This window comes from Emys orbicularis, chromosome 6, assembly GCF_028017835.1.
Source record: "Emys orbicularis isolate rEmyOrb1 chromosome 6, rEmyOrb1.hap1, whole genome shotgun sequence".
Taxonomy (NCBI): domain Eukaryota; kingdom Metazoa; phylum Chordata; order Testudines; family Emydidae; genus Emys; species Emys orbicularis.
Genome location: NC_088688.1, coordinates 44,204,415 through 44,225,743, shown reverse-complemented (window position 1 = coordinate 44,225,743; position 21,329 = coordinate 44,204,415). Strand labels below are relative to the sequence as shown.

At 41.0% G+C, this 21,329-nt stretch overlaps 1 protein-coding gene across 1 annotated transcript in view; it reads right to left on the bottom strand.

The window, feature by feature from the left end:
* HOMER1 (homer scaffold protein 1) overlaps positions 1–20,966 on the bottom strand; it is a 96,717-nt gene extending 75,751 nt beyond the window's left edge. Inside the window, exons 1-3 of the mRNA XM_065406548.1 lie at positions 20,956–20,966; positions 17,829–17,985; positions 6,702–6,833 (exon numbers count right to left, since the gene is read on the bottom strand). Coding sequence (XP_065262620.1) covers positions 6,702–6,803 — 102 coding nt within the window. The 5' untranslated portion in view covers positions 6,804–6,833; positions 17,829–17,985; positions 20,956–20,966. The remainder of the gene's footprint in view (positions 1–6,701; positions 6,834–17,828; positions 17,986–20,955) is intronic.
* Between the last annotated feature and the right edge of the window lie 363 nt (positions 20,967–21,329).

Genomic DNA, 21,329 nt, shown 5'->3' with positions numbered 1-21,329 from the left:
ATTGAGAAATTATTCTAAATTAAATGTTAAATTTAAACATGATGGATTAAATTAATCTTTTGAGCAACTTTATTAAAGTAATGGAATTACAGAGATGAATTTGGCTTGATGTGCCTAAACCTGATAAGCACGGCACTCATCGTAGTATCCAAGCAACTGTTTTTATTTGAATTATGATTTTCTTATTAAGACCTCCTTGAGAACAACTGGTTTTGAAGAAGCATCTGACTAAAGAGTTTGCAGAAATATTTTAATTTCTCTGATACTGGTATACTCGGGTTTTTTGTTTTGTTTTGTTTTTTTACACTGCATATGATCGCATAGATTTGGAGGGAATAGAAGATGTTATTGTATTACACAACTTTCTCACCCGTTTTCAAGCAAAACCTGACCTGTTGCCAAAGATCTAGAAATGGAGACAAAGAGGACACCAGTTTCTCAGAATGAAAGCAATTCTGAATAACTTAATCCAGAGGTCAACTGCTCAGCTACTGTAAATAAACTGTTTTGTAGATGGTCTACCAAAGTCTGGAGGAATGTGGTATCCTCCTCACTGGAATTGTATCAATTTTCAATAAAACTCAGATTTATTTTCCAGGAGATGTGAGAAAGCATTCAGAATTACATCTCCTTCCTCTCAAGTCTCAGGTGGTGGTGATTTAGAGAGAAAATGAGTCAAGAGTTTTTCAAGAAGTTTAGGCTTCTTTCCTGAAACACACTGCAGACTCCTAACAGGAATCTGATTGTAACAAGGATTTCTCTTTTCCTAGAGAAAGGTAAATTCAAGAAAGCTCATTCTGCCCTTCATATCCTAGTAGAAGAGGGCTGGTTCTCTCCTTCAGACAATAAAATATTTTGAGTTGAGTTCTTAAAAACCAAATATAAAAATTTAACAAAAAAAGAGCAAACTAGTGTCATCTAAAATAGACAGTCATTACTTCTTACACAAAAAAGGCAGAAAATGCCAATCATCTTGGAGAACTTGGTTCCTTCCAAAAAATCTCCCCCCAGGCACCGACCTTGAACAAAAACAGTGATGTACTCTAAATTGAGTGAGAGAGGGGATGGAAAAGACTGGTGACAATATGACCAAGTAGAAGCTGAGGAATGACTCCAAATGCAAATGTGGAAAGCCTCCGCAATCACTTGAATGCTGTCTGATGCAGTACCCCTTGTCAATATCCTCTCCTCCAGAAGAACTATTTGAAATAAGTGAGACCACCAGATTTTGGCTACAATTTCGGAGCGACAAGCTATGACTAGGACTTCTCACACTAAGGTTTCTTTCTTCTCTTTCCTTTGGATTCCAACATCCCCACCAGATTAACACTGTACCAGAAAACTAAAGTTCCCTACTCAGGAAATTGACCATTTCACAACTAGGACAAAATTTGTGGATTAAACATATTTCAACAAATTATTACATGATTGACAGCTTTGTGACTAATGGGGCACTGTGCACAAAGTTCCCCAAAGAGCATCACTATCCCATCTAGGTGCCTCATTGCCTTTAATATTACAATACATTTCCAATATTCCCTGAAGCTAGCAACCAACATCATGGGCACCTCAGTGTGTGCTAAACAAATAATTTGGCTGCATCCTTAGGAATTTTCCATACATAACAAAAATGAATAGTCCTCTCATTCAGCGGAGTTCTGTATTCTGCAAATCAGCTGCATTCCACTCTTAAGGAAGCAAAAGAGAATGTCATCTCTGTTTAAGTGACTCAAGCTTGAAAGATCAACTTTTTTATTTGGACATTCTCACCATATTCCTTATCTGAAGATTACTGGCTACATTCAGAAGAAGAGATTCTCCATTGCTGCACACATTGTGTAGTCATTCACTCTTGTGCAAAATGAGTACAAAGGGAGGATGTTCTGATAAATGCAAAACATGTAAAATGCTACCCTGTGTATGAATACGCAAGGTGCAAAGCAGTGGGAAATCAGGCCAGAAAGTCTAGATTGAAATTCCAACTACTAATTTTAGAAGTTTTCTTAGACCTTCCAAACAGCTAACAAGCCTGAGAAAATTTTCTTAAGAACATAAGAACGGCTGTACTGGGTCAGACCAAAGGTCCATCTAGCCCAGTATCCTGTCTGCCGACAGTGGCCAATGCCAGGTGCCCCAGAGGGAGTGAACCTAACAGGTAATGATCAAGTGATCTCTCTCCTGCCATCCATCTCCACCCTCTGACAAACAGAGTCTAGGGACACCATTCCTTACCCATCTTGGCTAATAGCCATTAATGGACTTAACTTCCATGAATTTATCCAGTTCTCTTTTAAACGCTGTTATAGTCCTAGCCTTCACAACCTCCTCAGGCAAGGAGTTCCACAAGTTGACTGTGCGCTGTGTGAAGAAGAACTTCCTTCTATTTGTTTTAAACCTGCTGCCTATTAATTTCATTTGGTGACCACTAGTTCTTGTATTATGGGAATAAGTAAATAACTTTTTCTTATCCACTTTCTCCACATCACTCAATTTTATATACCTTTATCATATCCCCCCTTAGTCTCCTTTTTCCCAAACTGAAAAGTCCTAGCCTCTTTAATCTCTCCTCGTATGGGACCCTTTCCAAACCCCTAATCATTTTAGTTGCCCTTCTCTGAACCTTTTCTAGTGCCAGTATATCTTTTTTGAGATGAGGAGACCACATCTGTACGCAGTATTCAAGATGTGGGCGTACCATTAATTCCACCAGAGAGGTCTTTTGGGGCCATCTGCCTGTCCCAAGTCAGGATAAAGGAGGAGGGTTGGGCATGGGGCTAGCAACTCCACCCCGTAAAAAATCAACTTGCTACAGAAATGCCAACAATAGAGATAACAGAAACTTTTAGCCTGGAAAAAGAAGGGTCTTCAACTCGAAGACGCATGACGCTGGGTGGTGAAAGTCGTGAGGAAGCCACTAAGCCGATTACCATCGGTACATGGCTGATAGCATAAAAATGGGCGATACCTGGAACCAGCTAGAGCAAATGGCCCAGGATAAAGGACTCTGGAGATCTGTGGTTGGCGGCCCATACCCCGAGTGGGGTGACAGGCATGAGTGAGTGAGTGGGTGTACCATTGATTTATACAGGGGAAATAATATATTCTCCGTCTTATTCTCTATCCCCTTTTTAATAATTCCTAACATCCTGTTTGCTTTTTTGACCGCCTTTTAACAATTATAGTAGTTTAGTTCCAGGAAGCATGACCTCATGTCCTGGATAAGAAACAAGTTCTCTTAATGACCTTTTGGAGCTACTGTATACAGTTCCAGTCCTCCTATTCTGTCAGCAAATTCTTTGGTTCAAGAAAATAAAGGGAGCTTTCCTTCAAGGGCATTTTTCACCTTAACCATCAGTAACAGATGCCTTTTCCCAATGAACAACTCAATTAACATATGTTTAAATGGAGATTCTTCACTTCATCCTCATATCTTAAGACTGATTTATAGCTTTTCTCTCTTCAAGGTTACATATTTGCCACCAGAGATTCCAGAGTCTGTTTCTTTCTTTCTCTTTTGTTCTTTTTCAGCATTAGTATGTTCAGTTTGGTGATTTTCACCAAAGTCATGATTACAATAGCTGCTCTGTGTTGAGGAAAAAGGCTATCCTGATTGGATGATTGGTTTGGGAGGGCAGTAATACCAGCAGAAGAGGAAGCAGTCCACAAAGTGAAAATACTAGTCTAATTTTTAGGATTTATTGTCAACCTAGAGAAGATGTGCCACCTGCTAAGGGAACAGGCAATGGTCAGGCAAGTAGCAAGTTGAGAATGCTACTTATTACGAAAAAGATACTTGTTTTACAACTACCTTGTCCTCCACAGCTCTGCTTGTCTGTTTCATCCATCTATAGTGTCTACTCATAAACCTAGAAAGTAAGCTCCCTGGGGCAAGAACTGTCTTTTTGCTATGTTTTTACAGTGGCTAGCCCAATGGGACTCTGATTAGGGCCCCTGTATACTGATGTAATTAAAATTATATAATGAAACAGCTCATCTAGGGGCACTGATAGTCACAAACATAGAAAAGGAATTTTAAAACTGGAATTATAGGTAACAAAGGAATAAATTGTTTCAGAAATTTCAGAAACAAATGTTAATATAAATTAATATTTCTCTGGCACCCTGAGGCCCCAGTCACAACTGAAGTCCCATTCCACTAGGCACTGTTCAAATACCTAGTGAAAGGCAGTCACTGTGGACAGGACACTGTGGAAGGGGACACAGCGACAGAGGAAGTGAGTTGCCCAAAGTCACACAGGAATTTAATAGAGCTGGATTATAACCCAGGTCTTCTATTGTCTCAGTCCAGTGTCCACTAAATAAACTTATTTCCCAATTCAAAAGTGACTGAATAGATTACGATCAAAAAGTGAAGATTTCTTTTCCCCGCTAAGAAGTTTTCATAATCTTTTCTTGCATTTTGCTATTTTAAAAACACACTGACAAAACAGCTTAATTTTAAAACTTCAGTCTTGTTTTGTGTGTGAGGTGGGGAGGGAGTCCTGAACAAGGATTGATGACTAACATATCTGTAGGTTTAATAATTAAGATAAGGAAGGCACCATGAAAATAGCATACTGAACATGTACTGAATGTTCATTATCACAAACTTCAGAAAAAGACAGTTTGATTTTTATACAAAAAGTTTACATATCTGCCAAAGAGCATGGAATTCAGGATGTGCACTGCTTAACAACTGCTTCCTACAATAATTCTAATTTTTTTCAATTCCTCATCAGCACATTGGTATCACACATGCAAATAATGATATAGCCAACATATACGCACATCCCAGGAGGATTAAGACACCACGAACCACAGAAAGGGGCAAATGAAGAGGCAGTATCAAGATGCTAGGGAAAAACAAACAAACAAAAAACATAAAACAGGAATTCCTGCTCCTTCTTCCAAATGTTGGAAGAAGGCTGAATACAAGGCACTCTTATTACGCTCGTATGAGATTCTGTTTTGAGAAATGAAGAGAGTGACCTGCAACAAACTACACCTCTACCCCGATATAACGCTGTCCTCGGGAGCCAAAAAATCTTACCGTGTTATAGGTGAAACCGTGTTATATCGAACTTGCTTTGATCCGCCGGAGTGCGCAGCTCCGCCCCCCCACCCCCCCGGAGCACTGCTTTACTGCGTTATATCCGAATTCGTGTTACATCACGTCGCGTTATATCGTGGTAGAGGTGTAGTACATTAGAAAGGAAAATCAAATCAGCACTCGTCAAATAACCCTTGTAAGTATTAGCAATGCAAGCTATACACCATGTTAATGAGTAATTGTCTCTTGGGTAGATATGGACACCAGTTTAAAACGATCTACATTAACTTGTTTTTTTAAGCTCACTGATGCAGTGACGTGTGAGAATGCACATGCATATTATATTATAATCAATGTCACTCCGAATTTTTTCCTTGGTTTTGTGTAACTTAGTAGAGATTGATGCTATTTGATTATGAAAAGCAAAATAATTTTAATAAGTAAATCACAATAATATCCAACTGGACAGATATTCCATCAGGAAATATTTTGAAGGGGGTGGGCACAAGGGAACTGTTGTAACTCCTTGATTTGGACTGAGGCTGGCTCTACACTTTCCTAAGTGTAGAGTGGATGCAGTAGTGCAGATAATCTGATTTAAGGGAGCTCCAAGGAAAGCAAAGGTAGGGTCTTCTGGAAGGCCCAAGGTTCTCTGGAAAACCAGGTAATTCAGTGAGAAAACCTTTCAGGAGTTTCTCTATTTCAGTATGCCCTATGAACTACTGCATACACTACTAACAACTCACAGTCTGTTGTTCAAATTGCGGCACTAAAGACATCAGGAATACTAACTGGGATTTCTCTGGGAAATGTGAGCAACTTACCTCCCACTATGAAAGTGGACTTTTATTTTCAAGCAGGCCAGCATAAAATTTCACATACTCCACAAGGTGTTTCTCAATATTGCTGGTAATCTATTTGAATTTTCTATACTCTAATAACAACAGTTTTATTTTTCCTCTACTGTATTTTTCTAACTTTCCCTTAAGTTTTCAATTTTTAAAATGTTTGTAATAAAATATTAGTTATATGGCAGAGAATGGAGGAAAAGATGAAAGAAGAATGTGGGTGAAAATTACAGTTGAAAAAAGAGTGTCACTGACTGAGCAAAAATTTTCCTGATCAGATCTAAATATAGCAAGAAAGAAACTATTTGAATTTAGGGCCTGAATCTTCTTCCTTAAAAGAAAAAAAGTAAACTGATCTTCCATGTAAATGTTTTGGTTTCCTACAGGGAAAAAATTCACTCTTATATGACAAAAGAGAAGAGAAAATCTGACATTTTACATTGTGCAGTAAGGTTTAAAAAAAAAAAAAATCTAAAATTTCTCCCTTAAAAAGAAAAATTAATGGGTATCACAAAGCAGTTTAAAAACTTGCTTCCAGGGTTGCCCTTCTCACTTCTCCATATTATAAAGGCTGGATTCAGAGAATATGTAAATATTACCTTAACACTATTGAGTGTCAAGGCTATACAAGATATTAATTTGGTTCTAGCTCTTCATAAATCATCCTGACTGTTCAGGAGGGAAAAGAAAAGACCAAAAAAACCAACCTCCCCCTCCCCCAAAATAAAAACAAAAAAACAAAAAACAAAAAAAAATTTCCCCCCCACATCTCTCGGGTATTTTTAAAAAACAGGTTTACTTACTTTTGAAAGATGATGTTCAGAGGAAAATCCCAAGCCATAGACAGTATTTGCCCTGCTGTCTGCCCACTGGCCAAACTTCTGGGATGTTTTAGTAAATGTCATGTTGGGGGTGATAGTGCTATTAATTATTGCCTGCAAAGAAAATGTAATAGCAGTCGTAAGAAGTTCTCACCACATTTTAAATAATGTAAGATCCATCAGCAAACATGCAGATATATCCAAATATTTGGGTATAGTTACATGGTCTCAAAAGAACTCTTTAGCAAAGCCATATAAACTGGTAGCCATGATTTAGAGGGGATACAAACTGTTCCAATCACATCTACAGTTATTAATATGCAGAGTGGCATTTTTTTCTAGGAGAGATGCCAATGGGGTCAGAAGGGAAAAAAAACAACAACAAAAACCCTACAGATTTTGTGATGGGTACGTTGATGCATCATTCTAAAGACATACTGCTAAGACAGCTGTTGTCTTACACTAAAATAAAAGCTTCGAAATGTGTGTTCATTTTGTAGTTTTCTGTACTCTTCTTATTGTTCCTTTATGTGAACATGGCTAGCATTAATGAGATGACACCTAACTATAAGAAAAAAACTCACATCTCTGTGTTTTAAATATCATAGAATCATAGAATATCAGGGTTGGAAGGGACCTCAGGAGGTCATCTAGTCCAACCCCCTGCTCAAAGCAGGACCAATCCCCAACTAAATCATCCCAGCCAGGGCTTTGTCAAGTCTGACCTTAAAAACCTCTAAGGAAGGAGGTTCCACCACCTCCCTAGGTAACCCATTCCAGTGCTTCACTACCCTCCTAGTGAAAAAGTTTTTCTTAATATCCAACCTAAACCTCCCCCACTACAACCTGAGACCATTACTCCTTGTTCTGTCATCTGGTACCACTGAGAACAGTCTAGATCCATCCTCTTTGGAACCCCCTTTCAGGTAGTTGAAAGCAGCTATCAAATCCCCCCTCATTCTTCTCTTCTGCAGACTAAACAATCCCTGTTCCCTCAGCCTCTCCTCATAAGTCATGTGCTCCAGCCCCCTAATCATTTTCATGCCCTCCTCTGGACTCTTTCCAATTTTTCCACATCCTTCTTGTAGTATGGGGCCCAAAACTGGACACAGTACTCCAGATGAGGCCTCACCAATGTCGAATAGAGGGGAATGATCACATCCCACGATCTGCTGGCAATGCCCCTACTTATACAGCCCAAAATGCCGTTAGCCTTCTTGGCAACAAGGGCACACTGTTGACTCATATCCAGCTTCTTGTCCACTGTAACCCCTAGGTCCTTTTCTGCAGAACTGCTGCCTAGCCATTTGGTCCCTAGTCTGTAGCAGTGCATGGGATTCTTCCATCCTAAGTACAGGACTCTGCACTTGTCCTTGTTGAACCTCATCAGATTTCTTTTGGCCCAATCTTCTAATTTGTCTAGGTCCCTCTGTATCCTATCCCGACCTTCCAGCATATCTACCACTCCTCCCAGTTTAATGTCATCTGCAAACTTGCTGAGGGTGCAGTCCATGCCATCCTCCAGATCATTAATGAAGATATTGAACAAAACCGGCTCCAGGACCAACCCTTTGGGCACTCCGCTTGATACCGGCTGCCAACTAGACATGGAGCCATTGATCACTACCCGTTGAGCCCAACGATCTAGCCAACTTTCTATCCACCTTATAGTCCATTCATCCAGCCCATACTTCTTTAACTTGATGGCAAGAATACCGTATCAAAAGCTTTGCTAAAGTCAAGGAAAAATACTACAATATAGAATAGTTCAAGTACAATTACAATATATTGTGGAATATTTGGGAAAGCAGACTCTCTGGAAGGAATAAGAAACTGGGATATAGGGTTTTTTTTTTTTTATATACTGTCTTTAGTAAAGCGGGGTGGGAACTGTACACCATCCTAAACATCTTGAACAAGAGAGGCACAAGGTGGGGGAGGGAATATATGTTACTGGATCAACTTCTATTGGCAAGACAGACAAGCTTTTGAAGTTACACAGAACTCTTCCGGTCTGTGAAACTTAGGGCAAGATCTACACTTAAAATGCTGCATCTGCGCAGATGCACCGCTGTAGCATTTTAATGAAGGTGCTCTACAGTGACGGAAGAGAGCTCTCCCGTCAGTGTAGTTAATCCACCTTCCCAAGAGGCAATAGCTATGTTGGTGGAGGAAGCTCTCCTGCCAAAATAGTGCGGTCTACACAGGAGTTAGGTCGGTATAACTATGTTGCTCAGGGGTGTTGATTTGTCAACCCCCTGAGCGACGCAGTTATACGGATATAAGTCTGTAGTGTAGATCAGACTTTGTATCACAGCTAAATACAAGATGGAACAGATTGTTTAGCATAAATAGTTAACACATATTTCAAGGGACCATTCAAGATGAAGGCCTGTTAACGGGCCATTTCACCTCGAATGGTTCCTTGAAATATGCGTTAACTACATATGCTAAACTATCTGGCTCATCTTGTATTTAGCTGTGACACTAAATAAGTTTCCAGACCTGAAGACCAGCTCTGAGTGGCTTGAAAGCTTGTCTCTCTTTCCAACAGAAGTTGATCTAATAACAGATGTTACCTCACCCACCTTGTCTCTCTAATGTCCTGGGACTGACATGGCTACAACTACACTGCATACAAAGAAACTTTGTGTCAAGGTCCCCAACTCAGAGCTCTACGGTGGCCAGAGTCTTCCACCATAATTATGTCAATCTTTCCTTTTTACAGGAGTGGGAAGAAAAATAACATCTCCTAAAACTAGTACATTTCTGCTGAGAAGTTCTTATTGGCTTAAAGATATATTTAGTGATTTCAAGGGCCTAAAAATAACAACAACAAAAAACCCAAAACAAAACCCCACAACACGCCTGGGGGGGGTGAACTCCTGGCCCCACTGAAGTTGATGGGAGTTTTGCCATTGACTTCAGTGGGGCCAGGATTTCACTCTTGTCTCTTACCTCTGTCTCTATGATCTTGCCTCTCTGAAGTTAGATCAATTAACTTGCTGTTTTGAAGGGAAGGGATGCTAAATTCTTTTCTAGGACCTCTGAAACACACAACCTACATTGTCCTTCTATACCGAAAGAAGGACAGGAGATACTTGATATGGTTTTATTCAGTCCGCAACTGTATTATTAGATGTCTGGGACTACCCCGCAAGGGGGGGGGGAGGGGAAGTGTACAGTACCCATAACTCCATGATCGTACAATAGCTACCCGGGGGCTTCCGCCAGCCCCTCCCTTTTTCCATCCAGGTCCTCCAGCCAACCCACTGCTGGGACCCTACCATCCCCCTCCCCCCAAATGAGTGTTTAGGTGGGCTATAAAGAAGGGGGGGGGTGGTTCCCTGCCATGCCAGTCGTATGAGCCCTAAGCACCCCCTCCCTCCCGGTTCCACTCTTTAACCAATACCGTCTAAGTCCTTTACCAAGCCATTTATCTGATCACTGTATCCCTTCCCTATGCACTGGACATCCGCCCCACACTTACATAATGAGCTGCGACATCATAACTTAACTCCCATCCCATCTCACCATAACAAAGCCCTTCCCGAACCCGCTGTGGGGAAAGTGAAAACCCCCCTACTCCACCTAAGCCAATCTGGTGGTGAGGGGAAAAATTTCTTCCCAGCACTCCTAGAAAGGAGCAGCTAGTGCAATGCCCACAGCAGGTTCTGACCAAAGCTGGTATTTTGCCATCTCAAGGGGAGGGAGGGTGGGTACTGCTCCACCTGGTCCGGGGAAAAGGGGCTTCTCCCACCAGGCTTGCCACTTTTCACTTCCCCAGCCCTTCCATCCCTGCGGATGAGTCAGCATCGCCATGCTGGCCCACACCCTCTTTTGTAGCAGCTTCTGAGCCCCTCTCTCACCTCCCCCCCGTAAAGTGCTATTCTCCTTCCCCCAGCAAGTTGGATAATGCCCCTTTCTGTTCCTCCCCCTCCCCACTTAAGGTGTGGCATGGTCATTTGCACTCCTGAACTCTCAAAAAATGTCTTCAGTGCAGCACCATAATAGAAAATAAATTGTGTAGTCCCCAGAAATAATTCCTTCTCAGAACAGTAGTTTTTCCTAAGACTACCATAATGGCAACATCAATTTCGGGTACAACAAATCTGAACTAATCTGGAGTTTACCTGTACTCATTAAGAATTACTTCATATAAATCAATAAACAAAAGATACGTAGCACTTACATAGCACTTTGCATATTCAAAGCACTATAGAACACCTGTTCTAAGACTTTTGCCAAAGACTAAATGAAGAACTAATCACCATTTTGCACTGGAGTTTATCATCCTCCACATGACTCAGAGTAAGCAAAACCTGATTAAATTGGGAAGTCGGTATCCACTAGTTTAAAGTAACAATGCTACATAAACCATCTATTCTTTCCTCTTTTCAATTGAAGAAGGGTGTGCTTTAGGCCTTATTCGGTGCATTTTACAAAAGCATCTTATTAACATATGGTCCAGATACCATTGTGTGTGGAAGCTACAATTTGGAAATTAGAGAAGGCTGAATTTAAAAATATAATTGGCTCTGGATGTACAGCTGACTCTTTAGAAAGAGTATGACCTGCTGCCTGATCAGTTCCTGAATATGAAGGTTAACTTCTTCAGGATTAGAAATAAAGACTGCTACAGAAGCCAGCTATTGCTATCCACCTCAATATCAGGAAGTGAATGCGTACTCACTAGTAGCCTAAATTGTATCTTACCTAACATATTACGTAATAGGAAGGCCCTTTTTAAAAAAAATACCTTTTACTTTCTTACCTCTCTTACTAAATTCCTTTTTTAAATATGAGAATGTGGGCTGCTAGACAGAAGGTTCACACTTTCCCAGCATTCACCATCTCTTCCTATTCTGGTCTTTCCTTGTTCCGGTCTTCTTTCAAGGAAACTTATTTGCTTATAGAACAGGAGTACTTGTGGCACCTTAGAGACTAACAAATTTATTAGAGCATAAGCTTTCGTGGGCTACAACCCACTTCTTCGGATGCATATCAGAAGTGGGTTGTAGCCCACGAAAGCTTATGCTCTAATAAATTTGTTAGTCTCTAAGGTGCCACAAGTACTCCTGTTCTTTTTGCGGATACAGACTAACACAGCTGCTACTCTGAAACCTGTCATTATTTGCTTATGACCCTTATTACTGTAGCAGCCCAATGACAGAAAATTTTAACTAGGGTGAAAGATCTTAAAATCTTCAGAGAGTATGCTGGTAGTGAAATAGCATGGGTTTAAGGTTTTGAAAATGGTACGCCTCTGTCAGACAGGGTGAAGTAGCAGTAAGTATGGAACATTTACCTCTTGAGCAAATGGAAGGAAGATATGCAATTTATTTTTGAGTGAAAAGACTCCAAGATTGTTACTTGGTGAGGTGGAGAAAAACCAGAAGGAACTAGAAGAGGAGCTTTTAATTTACAGGAGACTGATGCAGTGTGACTTATTTCACTTAACTCTGGTCATTCATTAGCCCTGCTGATGATGGTACCCAGGAAAAACCTTAACAGAATGTACAATAATGCAAAATAATGCACATTGGAAAACATATTCCCAACTATACATACAAATGAGGAGGTCTAAATTAGCTGCTACCACTCAAGAAAGATCTTGGAGCCATCGTGGTTAGTTTTCTGAAAATATCTGCTCAATGTGCAAGAGGGTCAAAAAAAAAAAAAAAAAAAAAAAAGGCTAATGATAGGAACCATTAGGAAAGGAATAGATAAGACAGAAAATATAATGCCACTATATAAATCCATTGTACGCCCACATCAGGAATACTGCATGCAGTTCTGGTTACCCCCATCTCAAAAAAGATATATTAGAATTGGCAAAAGTACACAGGATGGCAACAAAAATGACTAGGGGTTTGGAACAGCTTCCATACAAGTAGAGATTAAAAAGGTGGACTGTTCAGTTTAGAAGAGAGATAATTGAGGTCGATAAAATCATAAATGGTGTGGTGAAAGTGAATAAGGAAGTGTAATTTACACTTTCACATAGCACAAGAACCAGGGGTCACACAATGAAATTAACAGGCAGCAGGTTTAAAACAAACGTAAGGAAAGTACTTCACATCATGCACAATCAACGTGTGGAACTTGTTGCCAGAGGATGTTGTGAAGGCCAAAAAAAGAATTAGATAATTTCACAGAGGATATGTTCTTGATGGCTATTAACCAAGATGGTCAGGGACGCAATCCCATGCTCTGGGTGTCCCCAAACCTCTGACTACTAGAAGCTGAGACTGGACAACAGGGGGTGGATCATTCGATAAATTGCCCTGGTCTGCTCACTCCCTCTGAACCATCTGGCACCAGTCACTGTCAGAAGACAGGATACTGGGCTAGATGGGCCATTGGTCTGACCCAGTACAGCCATTCTTATATTCTTAATACACTAAAAACCTGATTCTTATGCACCAAAATCCAAATAGAAATCTGGAATGAATGGTAGCGGCAATCTAAGAAGAGGCTCACGTGAAAATTGGGATTGAATATCCTCAGACAGTCAATACAAAAATTCACTTTTATTCCATACCTCATATCGATGATCCAATAGAAGGCATTGTACAGGCCACGCATAGGATCACACATGGTCTTAGTAGGGATTGCCCATAAAAGTGTGTTTTGCATGCAGCAAAAGCGCACACTACTTTCTATATTCCCTCAGATTTATTCCAATTGATAGCCATGCCTTTTGGTCTGCACACAGAACCACTCAAGGCTCTGCCCACTTCTAACACACAAAGGAAGAGTAGCAGCCTCACAGAGGCTTTTCTCCATGTCCCCCACAATGTGAATAGCTTATGGGCAGGGCCGGTGCTACCATTTAGGCAAACTAGGCGGTTGCCTAGGGTGCCAAGGTTTGGGGGCACCAAAAAGCAGTGCCCCCAATTTTTTTTTTACATCGTTCCTACGCCCCCTCCCCGAGTGCGCAGTTGCCACTCCACTTCTCCTGCCTCCCAGGCTTGCAGCGCCAAACAGCTGTTTGGCGCTGCAAGCCTGGGAGGGGAGGAGAATTAGAGCAGGGGCGGCGTGCTCGGGGAGGAGGCGGAGCAGAGGTGAGCTGGGGTGGGGAGCTGCTGCACGGCTCCCCGGGCCGGGGGGCTGGGGAGCTGCCGCAGGGGTGCCTCGGGGGGGAGCTGCCGCAGGGCTCCCCACCTCTGCTACGCCCCCTCCCCGAGTGTGCCGTCGCTGCTCCATTTCTCCCGCCTCCCAGGCTTGCGGCGCCAATCAGCTGTTTGGCGCTGCAAGCCTGGGAGGGGAGGAGAATTAGAGTGGGGGCGGTGTGCTCGGGTAGGAGGCGGAGCAGAGGTGAGCTGGGGTGGGGAGCTGCCACACAGCTCCCCGGGGGGGGGAGCTGCCGTGGGGGGGGTGCCTCAGGGCAGAGGGGGGTGCGGGGAGCTGCCGCAGGGCTGGGGGGGGCGCAAGGTGGAAGTTTCGCCTAGGACGCGAAACTTCCTTGCACCGGCCCTGCTTATGGGAGAGTAAAGGAACACCTTATACCTCCTTACTCCTCTATGCAGGTAAACCTAGGGTAAACCAAGATACTTCCTTCCCTTAGGCTTTTTTACACATCCTGAAGAAACAGAAAGAACCTAAAGGCAAACAGGGGAAGGGAAATAAGGGAATGCTGCAGAAGTAAACTAAATAAATTTTCTATAAACACCTCTTAAGAGATTCTAAGACTTGTATAGGAATGATTTAATAATTAGACTTGTAACATTTTTTTCCTATGGTCTTCAAGTAGCCAAGATACATGGAGAGTTTTCAGATATAAAGCAAAAAATGGAGGTGCAAGAGAAAGTTTTTGATATATTTCCTTAAAGAAAGAAGTTTTAAATGCAAGGTATTACCTCAAGCATCTCCAGGAACTAAGCTTTATAGATTTTTTCCCTCCTCTAATTTAACATTTGTCTGACCAATAGAGAAAGGCTCTACAAGCTCAGATGACAACAATGAGTTATTGACACCCAGCTATACAGCTATATCCCAAGTAGCAGAGATCTGATCTGGATACGATTTGAACTTAAAGTTGTGATATATCTGAATTGTGTGCTTAGCAATATATGTATATTACACACACACACACACACACACATACTTAATGGGCAGGGGACAAGACTAAATATAGCTTAATTCCTAGAGATACATCTGGGTAATATCCTGAATGTAAGATTCAAACTAGAAATTCAATCGTCCACTAGTGCATTATTTACACAGGTAGAATGTGTGTATTTCAGTGTTTGCAGCGGTACCCAGCTCAATGGGACCTTGATCCTGACTGGGGTTTCTGGGCAACAAGTAAAAAATTAAAATTAAAAAATAAATAGCAGTAGCAGCCCATGTATTTTCTGCCAAGATCTCAATGAGTACTGTATTATTGATGGAATGCTTGAAGAGGAAATGATAATTATTATTGTGAGCTGCCCCCATACATAAATACACAAAAGAAAAGACCCAATAGATAAATATAGATATTACAACCTTCAAATGCTAGCAGTTGGACAACACAACTCAACAACTATTTTGGGACTGTTGATGCTGTTACACAATGAAGCCTCTATACATAAAGGAAAAAAATGGTGAACATATGAATAAGGATTAGTGCTGCAAATAGATTAAACAAATCTAGGTATAAGAAGATTATTTAATTACTACCTTTGCTCTTAACATAGCACATTCCATCTAAGATCTTCAAATACTTTACAAAACATTGGCGAATTATAGCTCAACAGTTTTGTGAGGTAGAGAAGCATTATCCCCTAGCGAAATGGAGAGAGATACCAAATGACTGAAGATCACACAATAAGTCTGTAGCAGAGTCAGGAAGAAAGCCATACATCATTCTCCCTTCTATGTGAACAACGGCTAAGTAGAGTAGCCGCAATAAAAATAAATACTAGAGAAGTCTGCTAGAATTCTTTTGATACCCCCTTCTAAACTTGCCTAAAGTGGTGTCATACAAAACATCCATTTAAAAACCCTACAGGTTTCTATAAAAATAAGGTTTTCATTTTTTTTTAATTTAAAAACATCAAGAATGTTATTTAAGAAATGCAGAGGTTCACATTTTAGGTTTTATTAAAAAAAGAAAATACTCTAGAAACTGCACTTTGCTCAAATCATGCTACTCAATTTGCACTACTTTAAGTCTCCCCCTACCTCCCAAGCTGGTGGCTTTTTTAATTATGCAAATCAGATCCAAATAAAATCCAAAGCAGAAAAAGCTGTCAGTACAGATGTGAGCGTTATGTTGATTTGGGTATTTAAGCAAACTGATATTAATACAATGTAAACAGAGCTTTGAAGCAAATATTGTCATATTACTATTGATACTTAATTTATTATTTTGTCAATGTAAATATAAAAACATCTGTAAGCTTCATTTGCATCTATTGTAATTTTCAGAGTTCTGTTGTTTATAAGCTTTTGTTCACCTTACATATCTGATATGAAACCATGTCAATTTTGGTCAGAACTTACACTTATTTTTATTCAAAATTATCTGTATGCAAATTTATTTTACTAGGGTTGGCCTCTGATCTCTGTGACCAGGGCCGGCTCCAGGCACCAGCCGAGCAAGCTGGTGCTTGGGGCGGCAGATTGAACGAGGCGGCATTCGGCCCAATCTTAGGGTGGCACGGCCGCTTTTTTTTGTTGTTGTTGTTCCGCTCCGGAGGACGGAAGCACCCTGCAGCAAGCCCGGCAGGGCAGTCCTCGTCCTTCCCTCCCCGCCGATCGGAGCAGAGCCCTCCCGGCAGGTGGCAGGCGGCGCGGCGGGAGGGGCCATGCGGCGGCGCCCCACTGTAGCCCTGGCCACCCCCCTTCTCTCTCTCTCCCGCCCGCTCCCTCCCCCAAACCCCCGCTAGCCGGTTCCCCTGCACCCACGCTCCGGCCGCGCCACAGGTTTTTTTTTTTTTTTGCTTTGCCATTCTGGCCGCCCCATTTTTTTTTTTTTTTTTGCTTGGGGAGGCCAAAAAGCCAGAGCCGGCCCTGTCTGTGACTATGCAACACCCTGTTGACTTCAATGGGAGCTCATGTGGGCATGAAAACTCATCCAAATAGAGTTTGACTCCTACTATAGTGCTCTATCCATTGGATCACACTGCCAAACCCTACAACGTTTTTACAAAACACAGTAAACCTCAAGTAATACAGAACATTCATTAAGGAATTAAAACAAACTCTACTGCATCATGCAATTAGCACTGGAATAGGCCTTAAAACGTTGGTTAAGATACACGTCATCTGTGCCGCAGAATTCTTGGGTTGTTTTTGCTATACCCCTATTTTTCAATTCAGTGAAGCCCACAGAAGTTGCAACTTCTTTGTAAATTAAGTCTTTCGGGAAAAATTCCAGCTTTTAATTTTTGAATTATGCTTTGCACTTACGTAGTACCCTTAGCCCACAGATTTCAAAGCACTTTACAAATATTTAAAAGCGCACAGCTCCATGTCAGTATTTTAATATGTATTTTACAGATGGGTAATATGAGGGACAGACAAGGGTCTTGATCACATCACACAATAGAACAAGATTCCTGATTCTTAGTCCTCTAAATCCAGGTACTAGACAATTTACAATGCCTAATCAAAATATGTATTGAGTTTTGATAAGAGGTTACTTTTGAAAGCATTATAGGAGAAAAGTCATCATTTCCCCCCCCATACAGAAAATGGAGGATTATATGCCAAACAAGGATTTACTGAGCGATTATGATCACTGAACAGATGTCCTTCATAATGCCAAGGAACTAGCTATATTAATACTCCATAGAAAACAAATCTGAAAACTGATATGATCATCACCTACACATAACTTCCAGTATCTTTTACAGTAAATGCACTTTTTGAGATTGCCCAGTGACTAAAAGGCAATTCCTGAACTTTGGTAATAGATTTTTATATTAATGTATTGACAACAGCATTTTCTCATGAACAATTAAACATTGTAAATAAAAGTGTTCCCATTTTAAAACTCCAACAATAAATTTCCTGTTGGGAGAGATTGTGACATAGGACACATTTCTAAGAATGTGTGAAATATGCCAGACTGAAACATAGTTAAAAAGTTGATAATCTTAAAATAAATAGACTTACCTTTGAGCCATCCAAGCTGATTATCCTATAGACATTTCTTGTGCTGTCATAGAAGTAGGACACAGTAACAGCATGCTTGCTGGTGGGAACCCAGTTCTTCTTAGTGTTTGGGTCAATCTGGAAGACATGAGCTCGGGTGCTGAAGATAGGTTGTTCCCTGAAGGACAGAAAGTAAAAGTGATGAATCTGGTTTGGACACAGCATGGTTTTTTACCTTAGTGATCTGACAATTCTGACCATCGGGATGTACATATTTTGCTTTGCATGAGTAATTTTCCTCCACAAAAATTGTTATGTGAAGTGGGATACAGCAGTTTTAAGTGCATTAACACAGAGAGAAGGGCAAGATTTTTAAAACAAAATCAGTGGCCAGCCGTAGAGTCAGATAAAAAAGGATACACAGTAGATATCTAAATATAGATTCACCACTGATCCACCACCACCTCAGCTCCCACCCTCCATCTGTCTACCCCTTTAAACACTAGCAGTCATTAATACCAGTGTAATTACATCTCAGTATACTGAGCATTGCAGAGTGCATGGACTTCAAATCCTTCTTTTCCTTAAACTTTTTAATACTCTGATTATTCAATAATGGTCTGTCATCTGAAACTGAACTGGCCTGCTTGATTTAATTAAGCTACAGATGACATTCATTGGTGATAGGAACATGTGTTGTGAAACCCTCATCCTTTGGAGTTTATTACTTGAATGTTCTAACAGAACCATGTAATTAGCCAATGGCAGCACAGTTCCAAGTGAAGTCTGGGGAGAACATGAAACAGATCAGTACAGGATGCCAGTCCTCCACACAGACACCACTGCATCCACAGTATTGGGTCATCCCTTCCCCAGGATTCATGGGGTTGGAAGGCTGTTTTCCCTGACCAAAATTCAGCAGCTGAACTCAGAAGCTAAAAGTCATCTTCCTCATCATTGGTCCTCATATCATCCCTTCCTTCTGAATCATTTCACTTACTCCACTTGTCTAGCATATCATGTTTAAACTTCTGGCCCTCATTCAATACCTGACCCAAAATTTGCTGCATCTACACCTGAACTGAATGCAATAGAATTTTGCAATGGCACAAATCCAGTTCTCTCCAGTGTTCAGAAATTTAAAAACCCATAAAAACAAAATTTTTACAAATCTTTATAAACAGCTATTTGGGAAAGATCCATTTTGGGATGGGGAAAAATACTTTGGCATCATAAATCCAACTTTTAGGTATACTAATAACTACTATAAGAACAGCAGGCCAAATACCCAATAGGAGCACTGTTCCTATTCAATTCTATCAAAATGGAAGATTTTCCCCCCAATATATCATGAGTCAGTACCCTGGTACGTAAACTGTAGGTATTTACTGTTAAGTACAGAGCAGGGCCTATCAAGTTTCTTTGCACTGTTTTTAATGCTTTCTGTAAATTAAAGCAAGACTGCTCTTTCCATCTTGTTCGTTGTAAAGCTGTCTGTTCACCAGAAGGGCGAAGAGAGGAAGCTTAAAAAAAACCCAACCCAATTTATACAACACATTAATCCATGCAAGAAAGAAATAGTAGCTAAACATAGTAGTAAATAGTACAGCCCTATTTGGTTAAACTAGTTGTGACAAACAATTTTGCCCAGCTATCCTGCTGATGAGAATCTCTTGCAGTGTCTAAAATGAAAAACAAGCCTTCTCAGAAAAATCAAAAACCTGAACCATGCCCCCATTTTCTGCTGGCATGCTTAATTTTTAGATATACCAAAAGTTATACTAAATTGAATGCGCAAGGGGCATTTGTCAACAAATCCAGTATTACATTAGAATAAATCTTTGCTTCCAAAAACAAATGGAAACTATTGAAATGTTATTTCTAAGGGGAAAATGTTATAGAATCTCAATTAGTCATTCAACATTAAAGCCTTTCAAAAGTTCCAGTAAAATAAAGTATTTTGTATTCATCTACAGTAGCATTAAAGCATAAAGTACATAACATAGGAGCTACTTACATTTATATTTACTAAGGGCATGGCTACACTTGCAGATGTAGAGCGCTGTGAGTTAAACCCGCGTTCAGAAAGCGCAGTAGGGAAAGTGCTGCAGTCTGTCCACACTGACAGCTGCTTGCGCATTGGCATGGCCACATTTGCAGCACTTGCAGTGGCATTGGGAATGGTGCATTATGGGCAGCTATCCCAGCATGCAAGTGACTGCAATGTGCTTTTCAAATGGGAATGGGGGGGTGGGCTGGAGTGTGACAGGGAGTGTGTTATGTGTATGTGGGGGAGAGAGAGTGGATTTGGGGGAGGGGGGGCTGAGAGCATGTTAGCATGCGGTCTTGTAAGTTCAGATAGCAGCAGACCCCCCCTCCCTCCCGCCTCTCTCTCTCTCTCTCTCTCTCACACACACACACACACACACACACACACACAGCATTCCACACTAATCTGTCTCGGAGCAGATAAGCAGCCAGCTGGCAGAAACGGAGCTTTCAAAACGGCATATCCACATTCCTACAGCAAGTTCAAAACAATGAGAAGAGTGGCCACTTGACTTAAGGGGATTATGGGACGTTTCCGGAGGCTGATCACAGCGCAGTAATGCAACACCTAGTCCACACTGGCACTGTGGTGCTCCAGCAGGGGTGCAGCAAACGTTATTCCACTCGCCGAGGTGGAGTACCAGCAGCGCTATAGCCGTGGAGTTAGAGTGCTCTACGTGCCTTGCCAGTGTGGACGGGGAGTGAGCTAGGGCACCCGGGGCTGCTTTATTGCGCTGTAACTCGCAAGTGTAGCCAAGCCCTAAGACATTCAGATACAATCAGCAGCTAACAAGTTTTAGTACTTGCCTCTAAAAACTGTATACAAGAGTCATGGCTTAAGCTGGTTAAACCTCTCTTCTGAGAGCTTTCGTCCAGTAACAGTGTAGGCCACGCTGCCCTATCTTTCTTTCTAACTTGGAAATAACTACAGTTAAAACAGTAATCAGTAACTTTCTACCTATGAGGTGATGACGAATATGTGTTTTAGCTACTTAAACACACACATGCAGTTTTGGCACCAGTATTCAGTGTGTTAAGTAGCTGATTTCGGGGCTTTTCTGCACATCAGTGATATTGTATGTATGCTCACAGAATTCACTGATGGTTTATACTGGATCCATCGACGGTTAACATTTCAGAAAGACTGAAAAACATCCTATCTTCTACCTAAATGTAGGCCCACACATACAAACTACATGAAACCTGAACAAAGTTAGTTCTGGCATTTACGTATATAGTATAATCAAACTGTTGTACTATCATTAATCAGAACCTCTTAGAGAGCATTTTTGTAGTCATATAGCTGAAAAGCAACTTATGTGCAATATAGATGAAGTATTTTCTATAAGTTCACAGCTAAATAACTTTTCCCCCCAAAGTCTTTGCATTGTTACATATGACAGCAGACGTGAGTAACCACCACTGTTAAATATAGATCGGCATGGGTTTCAATTTTAACTGAATGAGTTCTGA